General features: G+C 39.2%; 2 protein-coding genes across 2 annotated transcripts; one reads left to right on the top strand and one right to left on the bottom strand.

Moving 5' to 3' along the window:
* Positions 1–2071: 2071 nt before the first annotated feature.
* Positions 2072–7589, bottom strand: LOC143848976 (Major facilitator superfamily protein). Its single transcript, XM_077358014.1, is given in 8 exon segments — positions 2072–2200; positions 2203–2225; positions 2228–2501; positions 2504–2587; positions 2589–2723; positions 5954–6040; positions 6042–6277; positions 7466–7589. Coding segments are annotated over 8 exon segments (1092 nt in total).
* A 3775-nt stretch (positions 7590–11364) lies between these two features.
* Positions 11365–12879, top strand: LOC143848595 (uncharacterized). Its single transcript, XM_077357563.1, has 2 exons — positions 11365–11823; positions 12096–12879. The coding sequence occupies exons 1-2, from the start codon at positions 11599–11601 to the stop codon at positions 12492–12494; spliced, it is 624 nt and encodes a 207-aa protein (XP_077213678.1). The 5' UTR covers positions 11365–11598; the 3' UTR covers positions 12495–12879.
* The last annotated feature ends 5268 nt before the right edge of the window (positions 12880–18147 follow it).

Below are 18147 nucleotides of genomic sequence, written 5' to 3' on the forward strand. Positions count from 1 at the left end.
TTAAGATAGAAAAAATTTCTATCTGAAATTTTGCACAAGGGGGCAAAAATTATAGTAAATATTGCACAAGGAAGAAGGGAGATAAAAATGGTAAAATTAAAATTTTAAACTTATTTTATATCTTAGGGATGATCGGAAAGGGGGGCATATTTTTTTTAAAAAGGGGTAGTATAAAAAAATATTAAAAAATAAAAGTATATTTTTTTTTCCAAAAATTAAGGGGGGCAATTGTCCCCCTTTCCTTTCAAGTGGCATCGCCCCTGCTTCCACAAAGGTGGACACAAAGTACATGGCCATTGTTATACTTTGGCCCGCAGATCAGATCTCCATCGGAAAAATCTCGCTCGGCACGAGCAATGTAAGTGGGCCCCATGAGCATCCAAGTCCCGCCGCAAAGATGGCCAACAACACCAATACTGCCAAAGAGTAGCGCCCCTGACAAAATAAAGTAATTTTATCTTGGGTAACTGATGAAGAAATTAAGTTATATTTCTGAAATGACACGTAAATGGTGTTTTATTTGATTTCATGTCTGTTGTCCGGCGCTTTACGATAAAAAGATCAAAATGCCCTCATCTTCTATTTTAATTTCTTCTGTTCTTTCATCTCCACCACGACCCACAACCATCTATACAACTCACAAGAAGTAGAAGTAGAAGAAGCAGAAGAAGATGAAGAGGAAGAAAGTGGACGGAAAAAGAAGAATCAATGCTGGAAAAAAAGACAAGGAAGAAGAAAGGAAAGTTGAGGTTGTGAAAAAAAAAGTTCTAACTGTGTTGAGAAAAGTAAGGGTCGTGTAGGAAAAATAGGGGTCAATAGGAAAGTTTGGGTCGCGACGTAAAAAGTTCGGATCAAGTTTGGAAAAGTTTATGTCGTGAAAGAAAAGTTGGGTCCAAGGAGGAAAAATTGGAAATAGAAAAAGTTCAGATAGTGTCAGAAAAAGTTTGGGTCAAGTAGGAAAGTTCAGGCCATGTTGAAAAAGTTCATGTTTTTTTATTTTTTCGGGTGTCTTACATTTTTTCTTACGTCGATTCTTATTTTTTCCCTTCTTCCTCTTCATTTTTATTTTTTGCCGTCTTCCTTTTTTTCTGGCATTGATTCTTCATTGATTCTTTTTTTTTTCTTTTTCTTCCTCTTACTTTCAATTTTCCCGGTGTCTTCTATTTTTTGTCGTTGATTCTTCTTTTTCCTTCTTCCTCCTTATCTATTCCCCCACCTCTTCTTTTTCTTATTCTTCCCTGTCCTCTTCTTCTCTTTATCTATCCCCCCTCCGCTTGTTTTTCTTTTTCTTCTCTGTCATCTTCTTCTTCTTCTTCCGAGTTGCAACAACAGTGCCGAAAGTGGTGGAGATGAGAAAAATAGAAAAAATGGTAAGAGAAGAGGGTATTTTGGTCTTTTTATTGTGAAACGCGACTTGATGCAAACAAAACGTACAAACTCAAAAGGATGTGCTCAGGAGCGGAGGCACACATAGCATGAGGGGGGTCATGGCCCCCCCACGACTTGCAAAATTCCTTCTAATACTGCATGGGTGTACATTCATGCTTTAGTTAGTTTTTAGTGGTCTACATTCATGCTTTAGTTAGTTTAGTGGCCATGGCCCCCAATGACCAATGCAGCCAAGTGTAAATTAGTCCGCCACCCCCAACTCCCCACCCAAGTGTAAATTCATGGCTCTGCCCCTGGATGTGCTAGTGTCGCAAAAGGCATTTCGTTGATGATTTGTTGCATTGCATATCAGCCACCTCATGTATGAAGACAATCTGCTGAAAAATGAGCCTATGTAGCTGTTTTGACATGCAACAAACCATCCGCGAAATGCCCTTTGCGATGGACGCCAACTCCAAATCCCTACTCAGATAATATGACACAATTTCTACGTAAATTTCTTTTTTATCACCCTTTTTTGGCATTTCCACCCCCTCTTGTTTGTCTTTTACTCTTTTTATCTCCTTTTTTCAAAATCTAAAATAATATATTCATTAAAAGACAAACAAAAGTGGGGCGGATACTGAGAACAGGGGGTGTAGAAATATCATTTCCCGTAAGCATGCAGGAAAATCTTTATATCTCAGTATCTCACCTGGCAAATGAACATCTGGAATCCAGCCTCCAAAAATAAGGCTCTCCTTCCGTACCGATCCACAACGGCTATTGAGACGAGGACGGAGCCGATGTTGACCGAGCTGAGTATCATAGCCCCGCCATTAAAGCCACATCGCTTTCATTCCAACACTGTGAAAAAGAATCGGCGCGTAGAAAGCTATCACATTAATCCCCGCGAGCTGTTGAAAAATCGGCAAAATAATCGCCATCACTAGGTGGGGCCTGTACGGCCGTAGTAATATGCTTTTGAAAGGGTTTTTATTCATGGAATTTGTAACTTCGTCGATACGGATTAAATCGTCGAGCTCCGGCTCGATGTCCACGCCTGCTCCTCTGAGTGAGCCGAGGGTGGCTCGAGCTTTGTCTAGCTTGCCACTTTGGATGAGGCTGGATGGGGGGTGTCGGAGATTAGAAAATTGCCGTTGGTCATGGCTAAAGCTGGTACGATACCTAAGCCGAGTGAGAAGCGCCAACCCCAGGATCGAGCCGAGCTGAGCCGCTTTGTAGTTTATTAGGTTGAGGCCGAATACGCCAAAGCCCATGAAGAGCTGGAAGCCGGTGTTGAAGGAGCCGCGCCATCTTGGTGGAGCCATTTCGGAGAGGTAGACTGGAGCCGACTAGAATATACAGGGGAAGATCCTAAGTAAAACGAACTCAAAATTGATAGAGACACCCCTGCCACTAAACTTTGTAAGCTAAGGCCCTATTTTTTACGAGACTTTATATGGCGTAAGCCCTTATTGTCCCGTATTTTTCAACACAGACAATACTATAGGATGATCCAAACCGTCCATATGATGTGCGACTAGGGGTGCAACTCGGGTCGGGTTGGGTCAGGTTGAGGCCAATCTGAACCTGACCCGACCAACCATTTGCTCAACCCGGGTCCGACCCGACTCGAGTTCCAACCCAACCCGTCCTGAGGAACCCTTTTTGCCAACCCGAAACCGAGTTCAACCCGACCCAAACCGAGATTTTAAGCTTAAAAAAAAAAATTTATTAAAAATGTCGGGTTGACTCGGGTCAAGTTGCCCAAGCCCTCAACCCAAACCCAACCCGTCTTTTTTTCGGGTTGAACCCGCCCAAGTTGCACCCCTATGTGCGACCACGTAAATAGGTTATGCCCCAAAAATCATTTCTATAAGATGATCCCACTGCATATTATGGAAACTTCTATAGATCGGAGGGCTGGAATCATCCTACGGAAATGATTTTTGGGGAACAACATATTTACGTTGTGTTCCGTCACATGGACGGTTAAGGCCCTATTTTTATAGCAGAATGTTCTGGACAAGTTTGGAAAGAAAACATTTTTCCAGAATTTCTTGCTTTTACATAGTTAGATTACTGGAAAACAAAAAAAGGAACTTTAAAGTTTGGGTTGTATTTATTTTACACGACCTTACCTTGAGGGCATGTTTGACAGCCATGAAAATTTATTCTATTGAATAGTAGTGAACCCTATTGTGAAATAGAAGCTGAGAAAGGGGGAGGGGGAGGGGGAGAGTGTACTTGAGAGGCACGAATGGAGAGAACATGAAAAATTACCCTCATATGTTTGGTTGTGGGCATTTACCTCGGAAAGTATAGTAGTGGAGTACGTAGTCAACAGGCAGGAGATAAGCATTGGATTTAATATAACTTATTGGGAGAACAGCGGTCTATAGTGTTGGACTGTTGGGTTGTCAACATCAGAGAATGGTGGAAGGGGTTGTCATTACCAATATAGAGATAAGAGATGGAAGAGAGAGAGCAAGAGAGAGAAAAATAGGGCTGGCAATTTCACCCGAAAAAGAGGGGATCCGCCCCGCCCCGCCCCGTTTGGGGAGGGGATTCCCCGATTTGAAAGGGGAAGGGGAAGGGGAAGGGGAATATAAAAATTCCCCGGTGCGGGGAGGGGAAGGGGAAGGGGATGGAGTTGTCCCCGCCCCGCCCCGCTACGCCCCACTAATCAATGCCATTTTTTTGTAAATTTTTAAGTGTTTTTTTTAAGAAAAACGACTAGAAACTCTGTGGATCGGCTACAAGATTCCCCCAAACATAAACTTAGCTTGTCTTTTCCTTTTAATTAGCTTCTGAGAGCATTTTGAGAACTATAATAACCTTTTCACAGATGTTGAAATAATAAAGACAATCTGAGAGCCTGAGACGCTGAGTGTATGCAATTATCAAAAAATCGTAGTGCCAACAGAATTTTAGGGTTGGATTGCAGGTTTTAATTTTCAACAAGAAAAATTTAGCTACTAGAAATTTGTTTCATGTCAGCACTAGACTGAATTGCAATTAAAGAAATAAGTCATTTGTTAATTTTGTTCTCTTCTCCATTCTCATTTCTCATGCTCATCTGGGAGTTAACATGCTATACATAATGAACTGATGAACATTATTTTGCGTGTGTGAGCGCCCACTTATGGACTTTTAAAGTTCATTGTGACTACTGAAATAGTTACTTTTTGCACATTGGCTGCCTGTTAATGAAGGTAATCCTGGTGCTCATTTCCTATTTATCATTCCATAATTTATGCAAAAAATTGCTGAAAGATGAGGTCCTGTTGTTATTTATATTTGTTGTCTCATCCATGCATTTCTGATTTTGTCCATCTGTTTGTTGATCACATGAATAGAATCATAGCATTCATCACAATATTGTCTGTAATGGACGTAGAAGAAAGAAGCTCTGTTTGCTGGTTTGGTTGGGTTCCAAAGAGGGGGCGGGGCGGGGATTTTGTCCCCGAAGGATGAGGGGAGGGGAAGGGGATTAGATATTCCCCGCGGGGAGGGGAGGGGGATTCCCCACCATCCCCGCAGAGGGGAAGGGGAAGGGGAGAGGGAAAATTCCCCGCAAAGGGGAAGGGTAAGGGGACCCCAACATCCGGCCCCGACCCGCCCCGTTGCCACCCCTAGAGAAAAAGCACCATTCAGGCAAAAGTCTTACATTTGTTTTTTGTTGCTGTAGATTTCGGCTTGATCAAATTTTCATAGGGAACCATGATCATGGAAACACATTTCTCATGGAAAAAATTTTCTTGGGATTTTTTTCCCATAATTTAAAGGGAAATGTTATGATCATTATGGCATATTTAGAAGGATGTCCTTGTAAATTAAGTACATGTACGTTTGACAACCCTCAAAAAACATTGGGAAGTAATATAGTCGCCTTCTTTTATTACCTGGCCAACCTCCTCAAGTGTATTTTATGACTAGTGGGGCCGGATGAGAGAGCGATGAACAGCCAAGCCCTAGAAAAACAAGAATAAAAAACCCAATTTGATTGCACAAAAGTCTGGGAGGCTTAGGGATTATGCTTGGTATTTAGGTGTCGTTTGGTTATTGAAATCTCTGGAGACTCCTCCGTTTGGTTGCCGGGTTTTTTTTTTTCTTGGGATTTATGTGGGTAAAGGTAGGAGACAACACTAAATATTCTCCCACATTAATCCTAAGAAAAAAAAAACCCAGCAACCAAACGGAGGAGTCTCCAGAGATTTCAATAACCAAACGACACCTAAATGCCAAGCATAATCCCTAAGCCTCCCATACTTTTGTGCAATCAAATTAGGTTTTTTATTCTTGTTTTTCTAGGGCTTGGCTGTTCATCGCTCTCTCATCCGGCCCCACTAGTCATAAAATACACTCGAGGAGGTTGGCCAGGTAATAAAAGAAGGCGACTATATTACTTCCCAATGTTTTTTTAGGGTTGTCAAACGTACATGTACTTAATTTACAAGGACATCCTTCTAAATATGCCATAATGATCATAACATTTCCCTTTAAATTATGGGAAAAAAATCCCAAGAAAATTTTTTCCATGAGAAATGTGTTTCCATGATCATGGTTATGTATGACCCACCTGGTTTGTGAAGCCGATGCCACATCCAAGCGGAAGGCGACCGAGGATGAGCATCACCACATTCTCCGCAAAGAAACTGAGAGCACTAGCTACCAATCATGAAGGTGGACCAACCGAGAATCACGGTGCCTTTGCGCCCCATACATTTGGTCAAACGGCTAGCCATGAGCGAGGCAACAAAGCCGGAGACATACAAAGACGAAGTGAATGCAGTAAGAATCTGGCTATCGTACATGCAATTTCCGTTCTGTTTGGCTTCATGCATTTTGCTTAGCAACGACGGGAAAAACTTTGCCAGGAAAGGTCTCATCATCGTCACTCCTCCTGCAAATCCGATAATTAACGCAATGATCGGTCATGTTTGGCAACCATGAACATTTTTTCCTTAGAGATTAATGATTTTTGTCAGTTCTAATGTATGTATTCAATGATTTTCGTCAGTACATATAGAATGAATATGGTTATATATATAATTAATGATTTTTATCACTTCTAATTATATATATTCAATGATTTTCGTCACTCGAAAATAAATTTTCTCCTGAGTTGTTTGGATGTAAGGGACTGTTTCGATGTATGGAAAAAGAGATTCAATTTTTTTTTTTATGGAAAATCAATTTCCAGTGTTTGGTATGCTCATTTTCATGGAATTTTTTTCCAAAATTAAAAAATTGTCCTTGTTTATTCCTTAACCAAATGAATGTTTTTTAGTCATTGAACAAAAAGTTGTCCCCGCCTTTATATTTTGGTCTCCCCCTCTCTCTCTGTGAAAATAAAAACAAGAAGGGTCAGTCGCATGCTCTTCGGGTTAGTAAGATGGGCAATGATAAATTCGCACCTTCTGTAGGATGATTCGCTCCCTTTTCACGTGACAGACTTTAACGCTTTTGTTGTGTAAAAGTGGTGAGAATCATCCTATAGGGGTGCGAAATTATCATTTCCTAAGTAAGATATATTGGTTCTTTTCTCGGTAAATGCGCACCATTACATATTTATGCTTTTGTCAATCTCCTTTTCTGATACCAAACAAGGCGGGGGTCTAACCATCATGTTGCTTAACAAATGGTAATAAGAAAAGCGGCAGTGTTGTCTAAATCCATAACCATATGGGTCCCAGTCCTAGCACCACCAGTACTTCACACGTGGCTATACGTATTAGGATGATCTTGATCGTTCATACCACGGGCCACACCGTGGATGGGCTCATGGGCCACGACAAGATAAATTCCACCCATCAACAAGCAGTTCTCGGATGTAAATTAACAGACAATTTCCCATGTTTTTCTTCTAGCCATCGGTAGCCACCAAATCTAATCACCATCGAATGAACGTACGGTCGAGATCATGATACAAAGACCCCTCACAATATTCTATGGCCCACCCTATGAAAGTTCAATTATTCAATCAAAAAGCCATATTTTAAAACTTTGATTATGATCTATCAAAGAACCCATAATAATGATTTGAAAAATAAAAAACCTAGTGAAATGATTTAGAAAAAAATTAACCCACGAGAAATCCCAACATCATATCCAAAAATCAACCCTCCAGAAGCGGCCACGATGCAGGTGATGATAACTGACGCCGTTAACCTGCCATTGAGGGTTTTGTCGTCGGCAAACCCACCTCCGGCCATCCTCTCTTCTCTGATTTTGAAAATTGTTCAGAGAGGAGAGAATTCTAACCGGAGCATCTCTCCTTTTTACTGAGAGGAATTTGAAAAGAACAAAAGGAAAACAAGAATAAGATGCAAAGCGTTCATTACTCTACTTAATGGATTACATATTCAAGGATAATGAGTACGTAAAAATAGTTATGTTAGTTGCGGAGCACCATATTTAGAACGAAACTTGGCACAGGTTGGGGTTTGAGGAGCTTTCCTCAGTCCCCCTATAATAGCAAAGGGTGTGAGGGTGTGGAAATATCAATTACATGGAAAGTTCCTCGACTCCTTGCTAATAGTCTAATAGCAAGGGGTGTGGAAATATCAATTACATGCTTACTTTATATTTTCAGATGTAATTGATATTTCCACACCCCTTGCTATTAGACTATTAGCAAGGAGTCGAGGAACTTTCCTCAGACCCCGACCTGAGCCAAGTTTTATTCCCATATTTACTTGTACTATATGAGGAATGGAAAAAAATATGAAGGGCGCCCACCCTTGCAAAAACCCCTTGGAAAAAGGGCGTTAAATCCACGTCATTTACCTCAAGCCGGTAAAACCTGTTTCCTCGACTTGATGCCAATTCTCTCTCTCTCCACCGGTTTCTGTTAAATGCTCAGCAAAAACCCACCTTGGATGTAGGAATTTTTCTTTTTTGGAAAAGACTTTCCTTAAAAAATAAGTTTTCCATAGTTTGGTTAACTCATTTAGCATTGATTTTGTTTTTCTCGAAATATACGTTCTTCAAAAAATAAGTAAAGGTAAAAAACCCTGTAATTGTCTTTTCCAAGAAATCCTAAGCTCCCATTTATCTGGCTAGGTTTCCAAAGGAGGTACTTCTATTACTTTTTTTGAATACTAAAGAAGGGATTTGCTAGCGTGTCCATCGCAAGTTTTGTTGCATGTGAGAGCAGCCACCTCACAAATGAAGACAAAATCTACTGAAAAGTGAGCCGGTGTGGCTGTTTCACATGCAACAGACCATCCGCGAAATGCCTTTTGCGCTAGCAAATCCCAATAAGGAATTATAATGAAGAAAGATACATTGATCAACAAACAAGGAGACAACAAAAACCATACAAGATAAAACAACCAATCAAGGAGAGAGAAAGTCATAAATTTCTATTACTTCCCTCTCCCTCTTTTATCTTTGGCGGAAAAATCATTGAAGTTTAAAAACTTTCTACTTTCAATGAATGAATGTCCTAAGCTACTCTATGTCTATGTCTATATTAAACTTTGAGAATTGCTTAACTAGGCCATGCTTTGGAACTCCTAAAGGCCAAAAATGACTTCATCGTAATACAACGCCCACTACAACACAGTGGGTCCCACCTTTCATTAATCTGAACCATCCATCAGAGAGGACATGCTTTTGATCTACGATGGCTCAAAGTTTTTAGTTTTTTAGTTTGACTGTGAACCACTGCAAGGTGGGTTGGGCATTTAACAGAAACCGGTGTGTAGAGAAAGAGAGAGAGAGAGAGAGAGAGAGAGAGAGAGAGAGATGGGAAGTGTGTAGAAAAGAAAAGCGAGGCGCGTGAATGCGCCCCTGAATTCAGCATTTAAGGGAATTCATGGGTAGTTAATGGAAGCAGTTGGGGTCGAACCCAAGTCCAATGACCAACTTCTCGTCGCTTTAAATGTTATTTTGGCTCTTTTTTATCTTATTGCCTTCCTTAAACCCACCGAGTTCCAAAAGGTCAAAAGGTTAATAAAGTGCCCTTATTCCTCAAGTAAAGTAGTGAAGTGAATACATATAAGATGACGTGGGATTTGGTAGGCAAAAACCATTTCGCGGCTCACTTTCCCAGAGGAGAACAACCACCTCAGACAAAATCTACTGCCAAGTGGCTGTCCCTGAAAAAGCGAACATCCATATGGCTTTCTGCGAAATTGTCTAGCAAATCCTATATGACACGCTAGTAAGACAAAATCTACTACCAGGTGGCAATTCTCTCTTGAAAAAATGGCAACTCTCTCTCTCTCTCCGAATAGAAAAAAAAAAAAGGGAAATGATATCAGCACTTCAATGTTTTGATATCCACGCTCTCTTTACTGTCTTTTAGTATTTAATGGGCTTGTGAGAGCTTCTTGGGAATTCTAATAACCTGTTTGACAGCCTAAAAGACAAGCTACTAGAGCATGCATGATATCAAAACATTGGAGTTTATTTCCCTAAAAAAAAAAACTCAGTAAATATATATTTTGCAACATCAGAGACTTATAAAAAGAGTGTCCTGATTTTGATAATCTCACTCCACACTTAACTAACTACTATTCTGACTAGCTATTGAGAGTATCTTGAGAATAATAACAAGTTTTAAAGGATATTTCAAAGGTTTAAAGTAAGAGATCTTATATGATGCCCGACCGTCAAAGTAACAAGGGTTAGGAGGCCTAGCCCTTAATTTTTTATCTGGTCAAAACACCTTTTTGAGCGTTTTGACCAGATAAAAAATCAAGGGCTAACCCACCGAGGCGTTGGCTCTTCGGCATAAAGTCACGGGTTTGCTCCCTGTTGACGAGTGTTCGAATCCCACCCCCGACTTACCTGATACATGTGGTGAGTGGGTCGTTGAGTGTCTCCGTAGGGACTAGTCCTACTCGCAAAGGGGGTGGGGACATCCTACATCATCAAAAAAAAAAATAAAAAAATCAAGGGCTAGGTGGTAAATCTCAGGGTCAGGCATCATATAAAAACTCTTAAAGTAAATATTGGGTTGTCATAATTGAAACAAGAGAGTGCGGATATCAATTATCTAAAAAATGTCAATAAATAAATTATGGACGACTTAGGGCATCTTTTTATGCTACCAAAATTGACCCTTATTTAGGAAAAGAAGAAATGGTAAGTTAATTTTATTTGCAAATGGGACGTTAGGCTACTTTGGAGGCCATTAACTAAGTTAGATAATAAACTATTATAACAGTTACTTAAATATAAGATTGTAAGCAAATAACACTATATATGAAAATCATTTTTAGGGAGTTCCATTGATGCCCTTAATCCGCTGCTGTGAAATATGGCTATATAAAGTTCTATTGTTTGATCATATCACTATTAGTGTCAGAATTTTATCAAGAATCTATCGGCAACATGTTATTTTGCTATAAATTGATTTATCAGCTACATGTCGGTAAATTTTAAGTGATATAATGGTAATTGACATTCAAGATAAATTAAAAATTATTAAAATTAAAAATAGTATAGTAAAATGAATTTTTCCTTATAATTGTCATAATAAAATAGCATAAAATAATTTCGGTAATCTTGAATAAATTCAACAATAATCTAAATTTACTATCCCATCGAGCTTAGTTATCTAATCTAACACCATGAAGATCCAACGGTGAGATTTCTCACTCTAACAGTGATTAGGCTAAATTGGAAAGCACATTTTGAAAGAATAAAGAAAGAAAAAGAGAAAAGAGAATAAATGGCATGAGCAGAATTTTGTTGGGAATAGATGGGTATGATAGGAAAGTTTACCTTTAAAACAAGGGTGGATCTTAAATGGGGGTGGGTTATTTATTTTCCCCCACCTGGATATGGTTGTTTTAATTGAGGATTAATTTGAGGGTGTTGGATGCTTTAAATTTTAGTTCTTTAGCTGATCCAAATCAGGAAGTTGGAGTTATTGAAGAGCAATGGCATTCAACCTTTCTTCAACTGTATACAGACTCCCATTTAATATCCTCTCTCTCTCTCTCTAACTCTCTATCTCTCTCTATTTTATGAGGGAAACATGTTTGGAGAGGTGGGGCACATCAATGTCCTTTTAAAGTTCCTCTATTGGATTCTCCCTTCCAGTTCTGCATCTGCAAATTTGGGCCAATTTTAGGCTATAAAACTAGCTTAAACTCACCATTCCATGAATCATGAGAGAGAGAGAGAGAGAGAGAGAGAGAGAGAGAGAGAGAGAGAGAGAGAGAGAGAGACTGAGCTTTGAAAGCTAAAAATCTCCAATTCAAATCCATGGTTTCCTTTCAAAACTCCAGCTCTCTGGGGAGAGAGACGTTTCCCAGGTCTGAGAACTCGGGGAAGAAGAGAAAGCATTTTGACGGCAAAGACGAAGAAGATGACATGATGAACACATCAAAGCGATCTAAGGAAGAAATTGTCGAACCCACCACCTGTAATATCGAGCTCCACCTCGAAGGGCCCTTGCCTCTGGAGTGGCAACGTTGCCTCGATCTTAAGGTAACATATACAAATATTGAAAATTACACTTTTTTTGTGTGTATTAAGGCTTGCACTATTGCATTGGAACTTACGAAAAGCTCTACAGTTAAGCCTGCTTGGGTGAGATTAGTACTAAGAATTTGTGACCACAGTTGAGCATACTTAAGTTAACAGTAGTTAAAGAATGGGTGACCTTGACTATGTTTATCCACTTTTTTTTTAAGCATACTTGAGTGAGGGTAGTACTAGAATGGGTGACCTGACTATATTTATCCGCTTTTTCCATGCAGTCAGGCCAAATACACTTCTACAACATGAGGACCCATAAGAGAACATGTAGAGATCCGAGACAGAGTCCAGAGACCCCAACTTCCAAACCCATGAGCTTGGACCTGGAGCTCAACCTCCCGTGTGACCCCCTTGATAGCCCGGGGCGCAATTCAAGCGACTTATCAAAGGAATTTAAGCAGCAAAGGAATCACAATTCTAGTGGTCTTCTCTCGAGATCATCGTCGTGGGCTTCACTCGAGGGGGACCGCGAGGAGATGGTTGCAGCGGTGTGCATGCGTTGTCATATGTTGGTGATGCTCCACAAATCATCCCCTGTGTGCCCTAATTGCAAGTTTATGCATCCCATAACCCAAAACCCTTTATCCATGTTTAAGCCCAAGCTTAGGCTTGTGTTGTAAGGATTGAGTCTGATCAAGCCTAAGGATACAAATTGGACACAAGAGCTCATTTCATCTGGTTTTCTATCTCTTAATCTTCCATATATTGTGACCCGAAGGAAGAAGAAAAAAAAAACAAATAATAGAGAGAGAATAGTAGAAGAGTAAATAATAGACACAGAGAATAGTAGAATTAGATTAATGTTGTAACGAAATGAAATCCATCATGTTGTAGATATACAAAGGTTAGTACGTGGTAGAAAAAAGATAGTTGAATTGCATCATGTGTTTTGTGTAGAGGATTCACCACCATCAACATAAAAAAAAGTAATAGAAAAGCAAGATTTCCCTCTGTAAGGCATATGGATTATCCTTAATGAAGATGGATTTTTTTTTTTTTTTTGCATTTTTAGGTTTCCTTTGGATTGATGACTTGGGTTTAGCTTCTAATAATAGGCTGGATGTTTATGAAGGAAAATCTTTGGTAGATTCTGTGATTGCAATAATCTATTGTAATTTACTTACCCATGCTATATATAGCATATGAGATTGGAACCAAACATGGGATACACGTCAAAAGAATCTCTCTCTCTCTCTCTCTCTCTCACACACACACACACACACACACATCGGAGTGACCTAGTTCCTACACAATTAGGGCATAGGATTATGGAAGGAAGGAGGGAAGAAACTTGAGAGAGTGAAAGAGAGGAGAATCGTCATCCAAATGAAAAGCGAGAAAAACATTGTAGTTTTTAGTAGGGCTTTAAATGTCACAAAAATACCACTGGTGAATAAATTTAAATGAATGAAAATGTTACATGCTGCGATGGGTTGCATTTAGAAGGGAATAAATTAGTATAGTTTTTTATATTAGTTATTTGGCAGGGATTATAGAATAAGATCATATCTCACAAGATTTGATAGATTTAGTAGCTAGTTAGGATAGATTGGGATACTAATCTATATTAGGTTAGAATTAGTTATTTGGCATAGGTTATTGAATAAGATCAGATCTTGAGATCTGATGCAGTTAGGATAGCTTGGGTTACTAATCTATATTAGGTTAGTCTTGATTTATATATCTAGTTTGATCTCTTTCTATGTTAATCTCTTTGATTGAAGAATTTTATCTCATAAATTGTGTTTTTGCGCAAGGAGGACGACCCTTCCCTCGAAGTGGGTCAAGAGGCTGATCTTCCCTCTAAGAAGATCAATCCCATTGTGAAACGATTCGGGTGCGTAATAGAAAATATGAACCATATACATTTTCATACATTGAAACCCTCCATTCCGATCTAGGACGCTCGACCGGATTTTGTGGCTCCATAATAAATTCAGACATGGGGATATGGCTCCAATGGACACAATCAGATCAGCTCTTGCGCCCAAATACTGTCCATTAATGTTCAGATCCTTTTGACCCATCTGACCCATTAACACCCCCCTCGATCCCTCTCTCTCTCTCTCTCTCTCTCTCTCTCTCTCTCTTAGAAATTTTGTTCAAAAATTTAGAGGGATGATTCAAAATAAGAATCTCCCTCTTGCATTTATACTTCTTATTTTTAGTGTTGCCTTGAAACTTAAACTCAAGACCATGTGCGACATTGGAAAGTGGAAGAAACTTTTGCCTCCTTATAAGAGATGATGTGGAGGAAAATGCTTGGGCCTTTCAAGAGGCCGGTGTTGGAATTGTTTAGGTAAGCCAATTTTAACATGATCATTGTCTAATGGTTGTGGTTCATTTCCTACGAACAAACACTCGAACTGACTCAGCCATTTTCTAATGGTTGTGGTTCATTGTCTAATGTCTAATGGTTGCAGAGAGAACATTGCCTCTTCTCCTTGGGGCATGTTGCCTAGATACGTTACCTCTATTATTTGTTCCATATCCGAGCACGATTTGAAGTGGTTTAGAGGTTGAATACGATTCCTAACAAAAGTAACCAAGTGACATGACTCAGCCATTTTTTTCTGTTCTCTTTTTTAACAGTGATCAAAATGGGTTGTTCATTTAAGGGCTGTTCTTCAAAAATAGATAAATGCATCTACCTCAATTTTTATTCGTATTCTGATTTGCATACAACAATCTTAAAACCTCGGATTAGCCATATTATAAATTATCCATTTCTATTTGTCAATACTCTGTTTAATTACTTAAATTCCCATAATTTATGGAGTTAAACTGTTGAAGGTGTTTCATTGCCACGTTAAATATCTTCCTAATCCTCTACGCAACATCTCCTGATTCCTTCGAGACGATGACATTTCATATAGCCATTATGCATTTAGTTGAGCCCTTGTTAATTTCTTCCAAATTCTCTACCTAACATCTCCTTCTTAATCATTTGAGAAGATGACATTTCGTATCGCCTTTTTGCTTTGAGAAAAGTATGGAATGCGGGCCGATGTTTAGCGAATATACGGCACCTTTTAAAATAAGAACAAAAAACGGGCTAATCTTCAAAATCGGGTTGGAAAAAGACCCTGATACCCTTCTGACAACAACAGAAACGTCATTCAGCCTCCTTTTTCATTACTGGCGTGTTTCACGAGGTTCTTTTGGTTCGTCTAGTATTTGAAGCGACAGAAGTCACAGAACCTTGGGTTCGTTTCTATCTTGGCCGTCGGAAATACCTAGAGATGCATGGACGCCCGACACGTGTTGAAAATTTTTTTGGAATGCTAGCGGCTCTATACATAGTCTGTTTGGTTTGGATTGAAATCTTTCAGTGGACCCAGAGTCCTTGGATTCCTTTAAATCTTGGTCGTCGCCAATATGAATAGACAGTTGGATCCACGACACGTGGACATCAATATGAAACGGTGGCGTCTTCTAATGATACCCCTCTCTGTAACCATTATTCCTTTCTCTGTAACCATTATTTCCATCGGCGTACCCATTATTTCCGCCGGCATACCTGCAAGTGTACCCATTATTGCCCTCTCTGTAACCATTATTTTCATCGGCGTACCTATTATTTCCAAAGGCGTACCCATTATTTCCCTCTCTGTAACCATTGTTTCCATCGGCGTACACATTATTTCTGCCGGCATACTCATTATTTCCCTCTCTGTAACCATTAATTCCATCGGCGTACCCATTATTTCTATCTTGGCCGTCGGAAATACCTAGAGACGGATGTATGCTTGACACGTGTTGAAAAGATAAGTTAGAAAAGATAACGTCTACCGTTCTAAGCCAAAAGATAAGTGAGAAAAGATAACGACAATGTTCCAAAAAGTACAATAACATCAGGGTTCTAAAAAGTTTTCCAACACGTGTCAAGATCCATCCGTCTCTAGTTGTTTCTGACGGCTAGGATAGAAACGAACCCAAGGTTCTCTCGGTTCAAATACACATTTAAATGAACTAAAAGAAGCATCGCGAATCGGGCCAATTTAAGAGGCAGTAATGAAAAAGGAGGACTCTGTCGATGTCATAAGGGTATCAAGGTCTTTTGACCACCCGATTTTGAAGTTTAGCCCCGTTTTTGTTCTTGTTTTAAAAGGTGTCCGCAATCCGAATTTTAACTAGGCCCTGGTTCTATACTTTTCTCTTTTGCTTCTAGTTGAGCCCTGTTAACTCACATCACATTTCCTCCTGTCTTTATACTTTTAGTTGAGGTCTTCTCAACTCACATCACATCATGTGTACAGATTATCTACTTCACAACATGTCACATCGAAAGGTTCAACTGAAAAACTAACGTGAAGGCATACTCAATAGTCAATACCTCTTTTTTGACATTTCTTTGTTAGCGGGTTAGCTTCTATCGTTCTATACTCGGCCCCTTCAAAGGCCTAGAGAATCCAATTATCTGATAAGGGCAAGAATCCATAACTCAAATCGTCATCGTACATGTAGTCCAATATGCCAACAATCATAGCCGCCCATCTTTTGTGCCTCTATCTAAGTGGGGTCGTACGTCAAATATCACACAAACCAAATTGATGGCTAGGATAAGGCAATCAGGGTACATTTAGATTGGCCCATCTGCATTTGGGACTCATTAGATGGACGGTCAAGATTGTCCCTGGTGATGGTAATTGGGCAATGCCTCTCCATTTATGGGACCATGACTCCTCTTGAGCATGGTTTGCTACAATCACTTGTGTTTTGCGGAGGTTATAAATTGATAGTCGCAACCCCTTTTCAAATGAAATACATTCTACCAATGCCTTTGAAAAGCATTTGATATCTTTTAGGATTTTTTAAGCTAATTAGGAGTTTAAAACACATTGAAACTCCCTTAATTTTATGGCAATTTTGAAGTGTTTTTATCTCCTCTGCCTCTTTCACTTTTGCAAATTTTTAACAAATTCTCTATGTTTTTTTACTCTTCATTCATTTTCAGTAGCTAATTTCTAGTCAACTGAGAAGCATTTGATGTCATTTAACCCTACCAAACAAATTAGCAGGTTAAATCACATTAAAACCCCCTTACTTTCAAGGCATTCTTGGAGAGTTTATATATTTCTCTACTTTCACATGTATTTTTGGGCAACTCAATTCTTGTTGGAAGGCATCATTTTGTAGTGGAAACTGTTCTCAAGTAACACAGAGAACAGCTGAACAACATTGTTCTAAACAATACGCCTGAGTTCCATCAGCTCTTGTTTCTCTACAAAAAAAAAAGAAAAAAAGAGACACATCAATTACTATAGTCTGAAGAAAAGATCCTCCAAAATATGTAATTCTTCTTTTAATTTCAACATGTTCAAGATTATTTAGTCCCTTTAAAGGAAACTGTTCTTGAAACAAAGGCCTGTTTGTACATAAAAAGAGAAATAATGTAAATAGGTGAATTCAAAACCTAATACTTTTCAAAAGGGAACATGTTGAAAATCTAAGCACTTTTTATATTTTCCTCAGTAAACTCCAAACTTCACACGCAAATCATTGTGAGCATGCGAATTAGATCTAATACATAAAATCAAGCAATTTAGACAAGAACCCTACCTGCTACAACCTGGCCAACCAAGTGCTGGAGGGTTTCGGTTAACTGCTCACATAACATCTTCGTGGAGGAGAATTTGGAATCTAACCCATTCCAAACTCTTCATGGAAGAAACCCTAGCTTCTGCATTGAAAATTCACCCAAGAAGAAAACATATCTCGAATAATAATAAGAAATCCATGGCAAGATCCCTCTAGTCTGATGTCTTTCACTCACAAACGGGGCGATTTAAAGAATGAAAAAGATGGCAATAAGTCCAAAAGTGACCATGGCATGTTCATACTAAACAACTCAAGGAAAAAAAATTCTGAATTATATTTTCAATCAAAACATCACAACTTCCTAAAACATAACCCATTTCCCTCTCACAAACTGAGGCTTCCCAGCAAAACTGATCATCGGAAAATTGACCAAATGAGCTTACTGAAAAAATCCCCCCTCTACAGCCTTTGCACAACCAATGGTCTTTGAATTAGATCCTTGACTGGTGGTCTGAAGCGGAAACTTGCCATGAGGGCGATATGGTTCGACGGCCAGTGAGGTGATGGAAGAGCGGTGTCCTTAACAGATTCAACATCGAGAAGCTCCAAAAGACTCTCGACTGCCAATGAATCCACTGTTCCGTAGAAGAAAATAATAAAAAAGAAAATCAGAATTCGTATAATATTAATAATACAATGTTATTAATTATTATACATGGGGATGCTAACATT

The sequence above is a fragment of the Tasmannia lanceolata genome, unplaced genomic scaffold (genome assembly GCF_043159265.1).
Source record: "Tasmannia lanceolata isolate RefF3 unplaced genomic scaffold, GAP_Taslan_0.1 ptg000016l, whole genome shotgun sequence".
Taxonomy (NCBI): domain Eukaryota; kingdom Viridiplantae; phylum Streptophyta; class Magnoliopsida; order Canellales; family Winteraceae; genus Tasmannia; species Tasmannia lanceolata.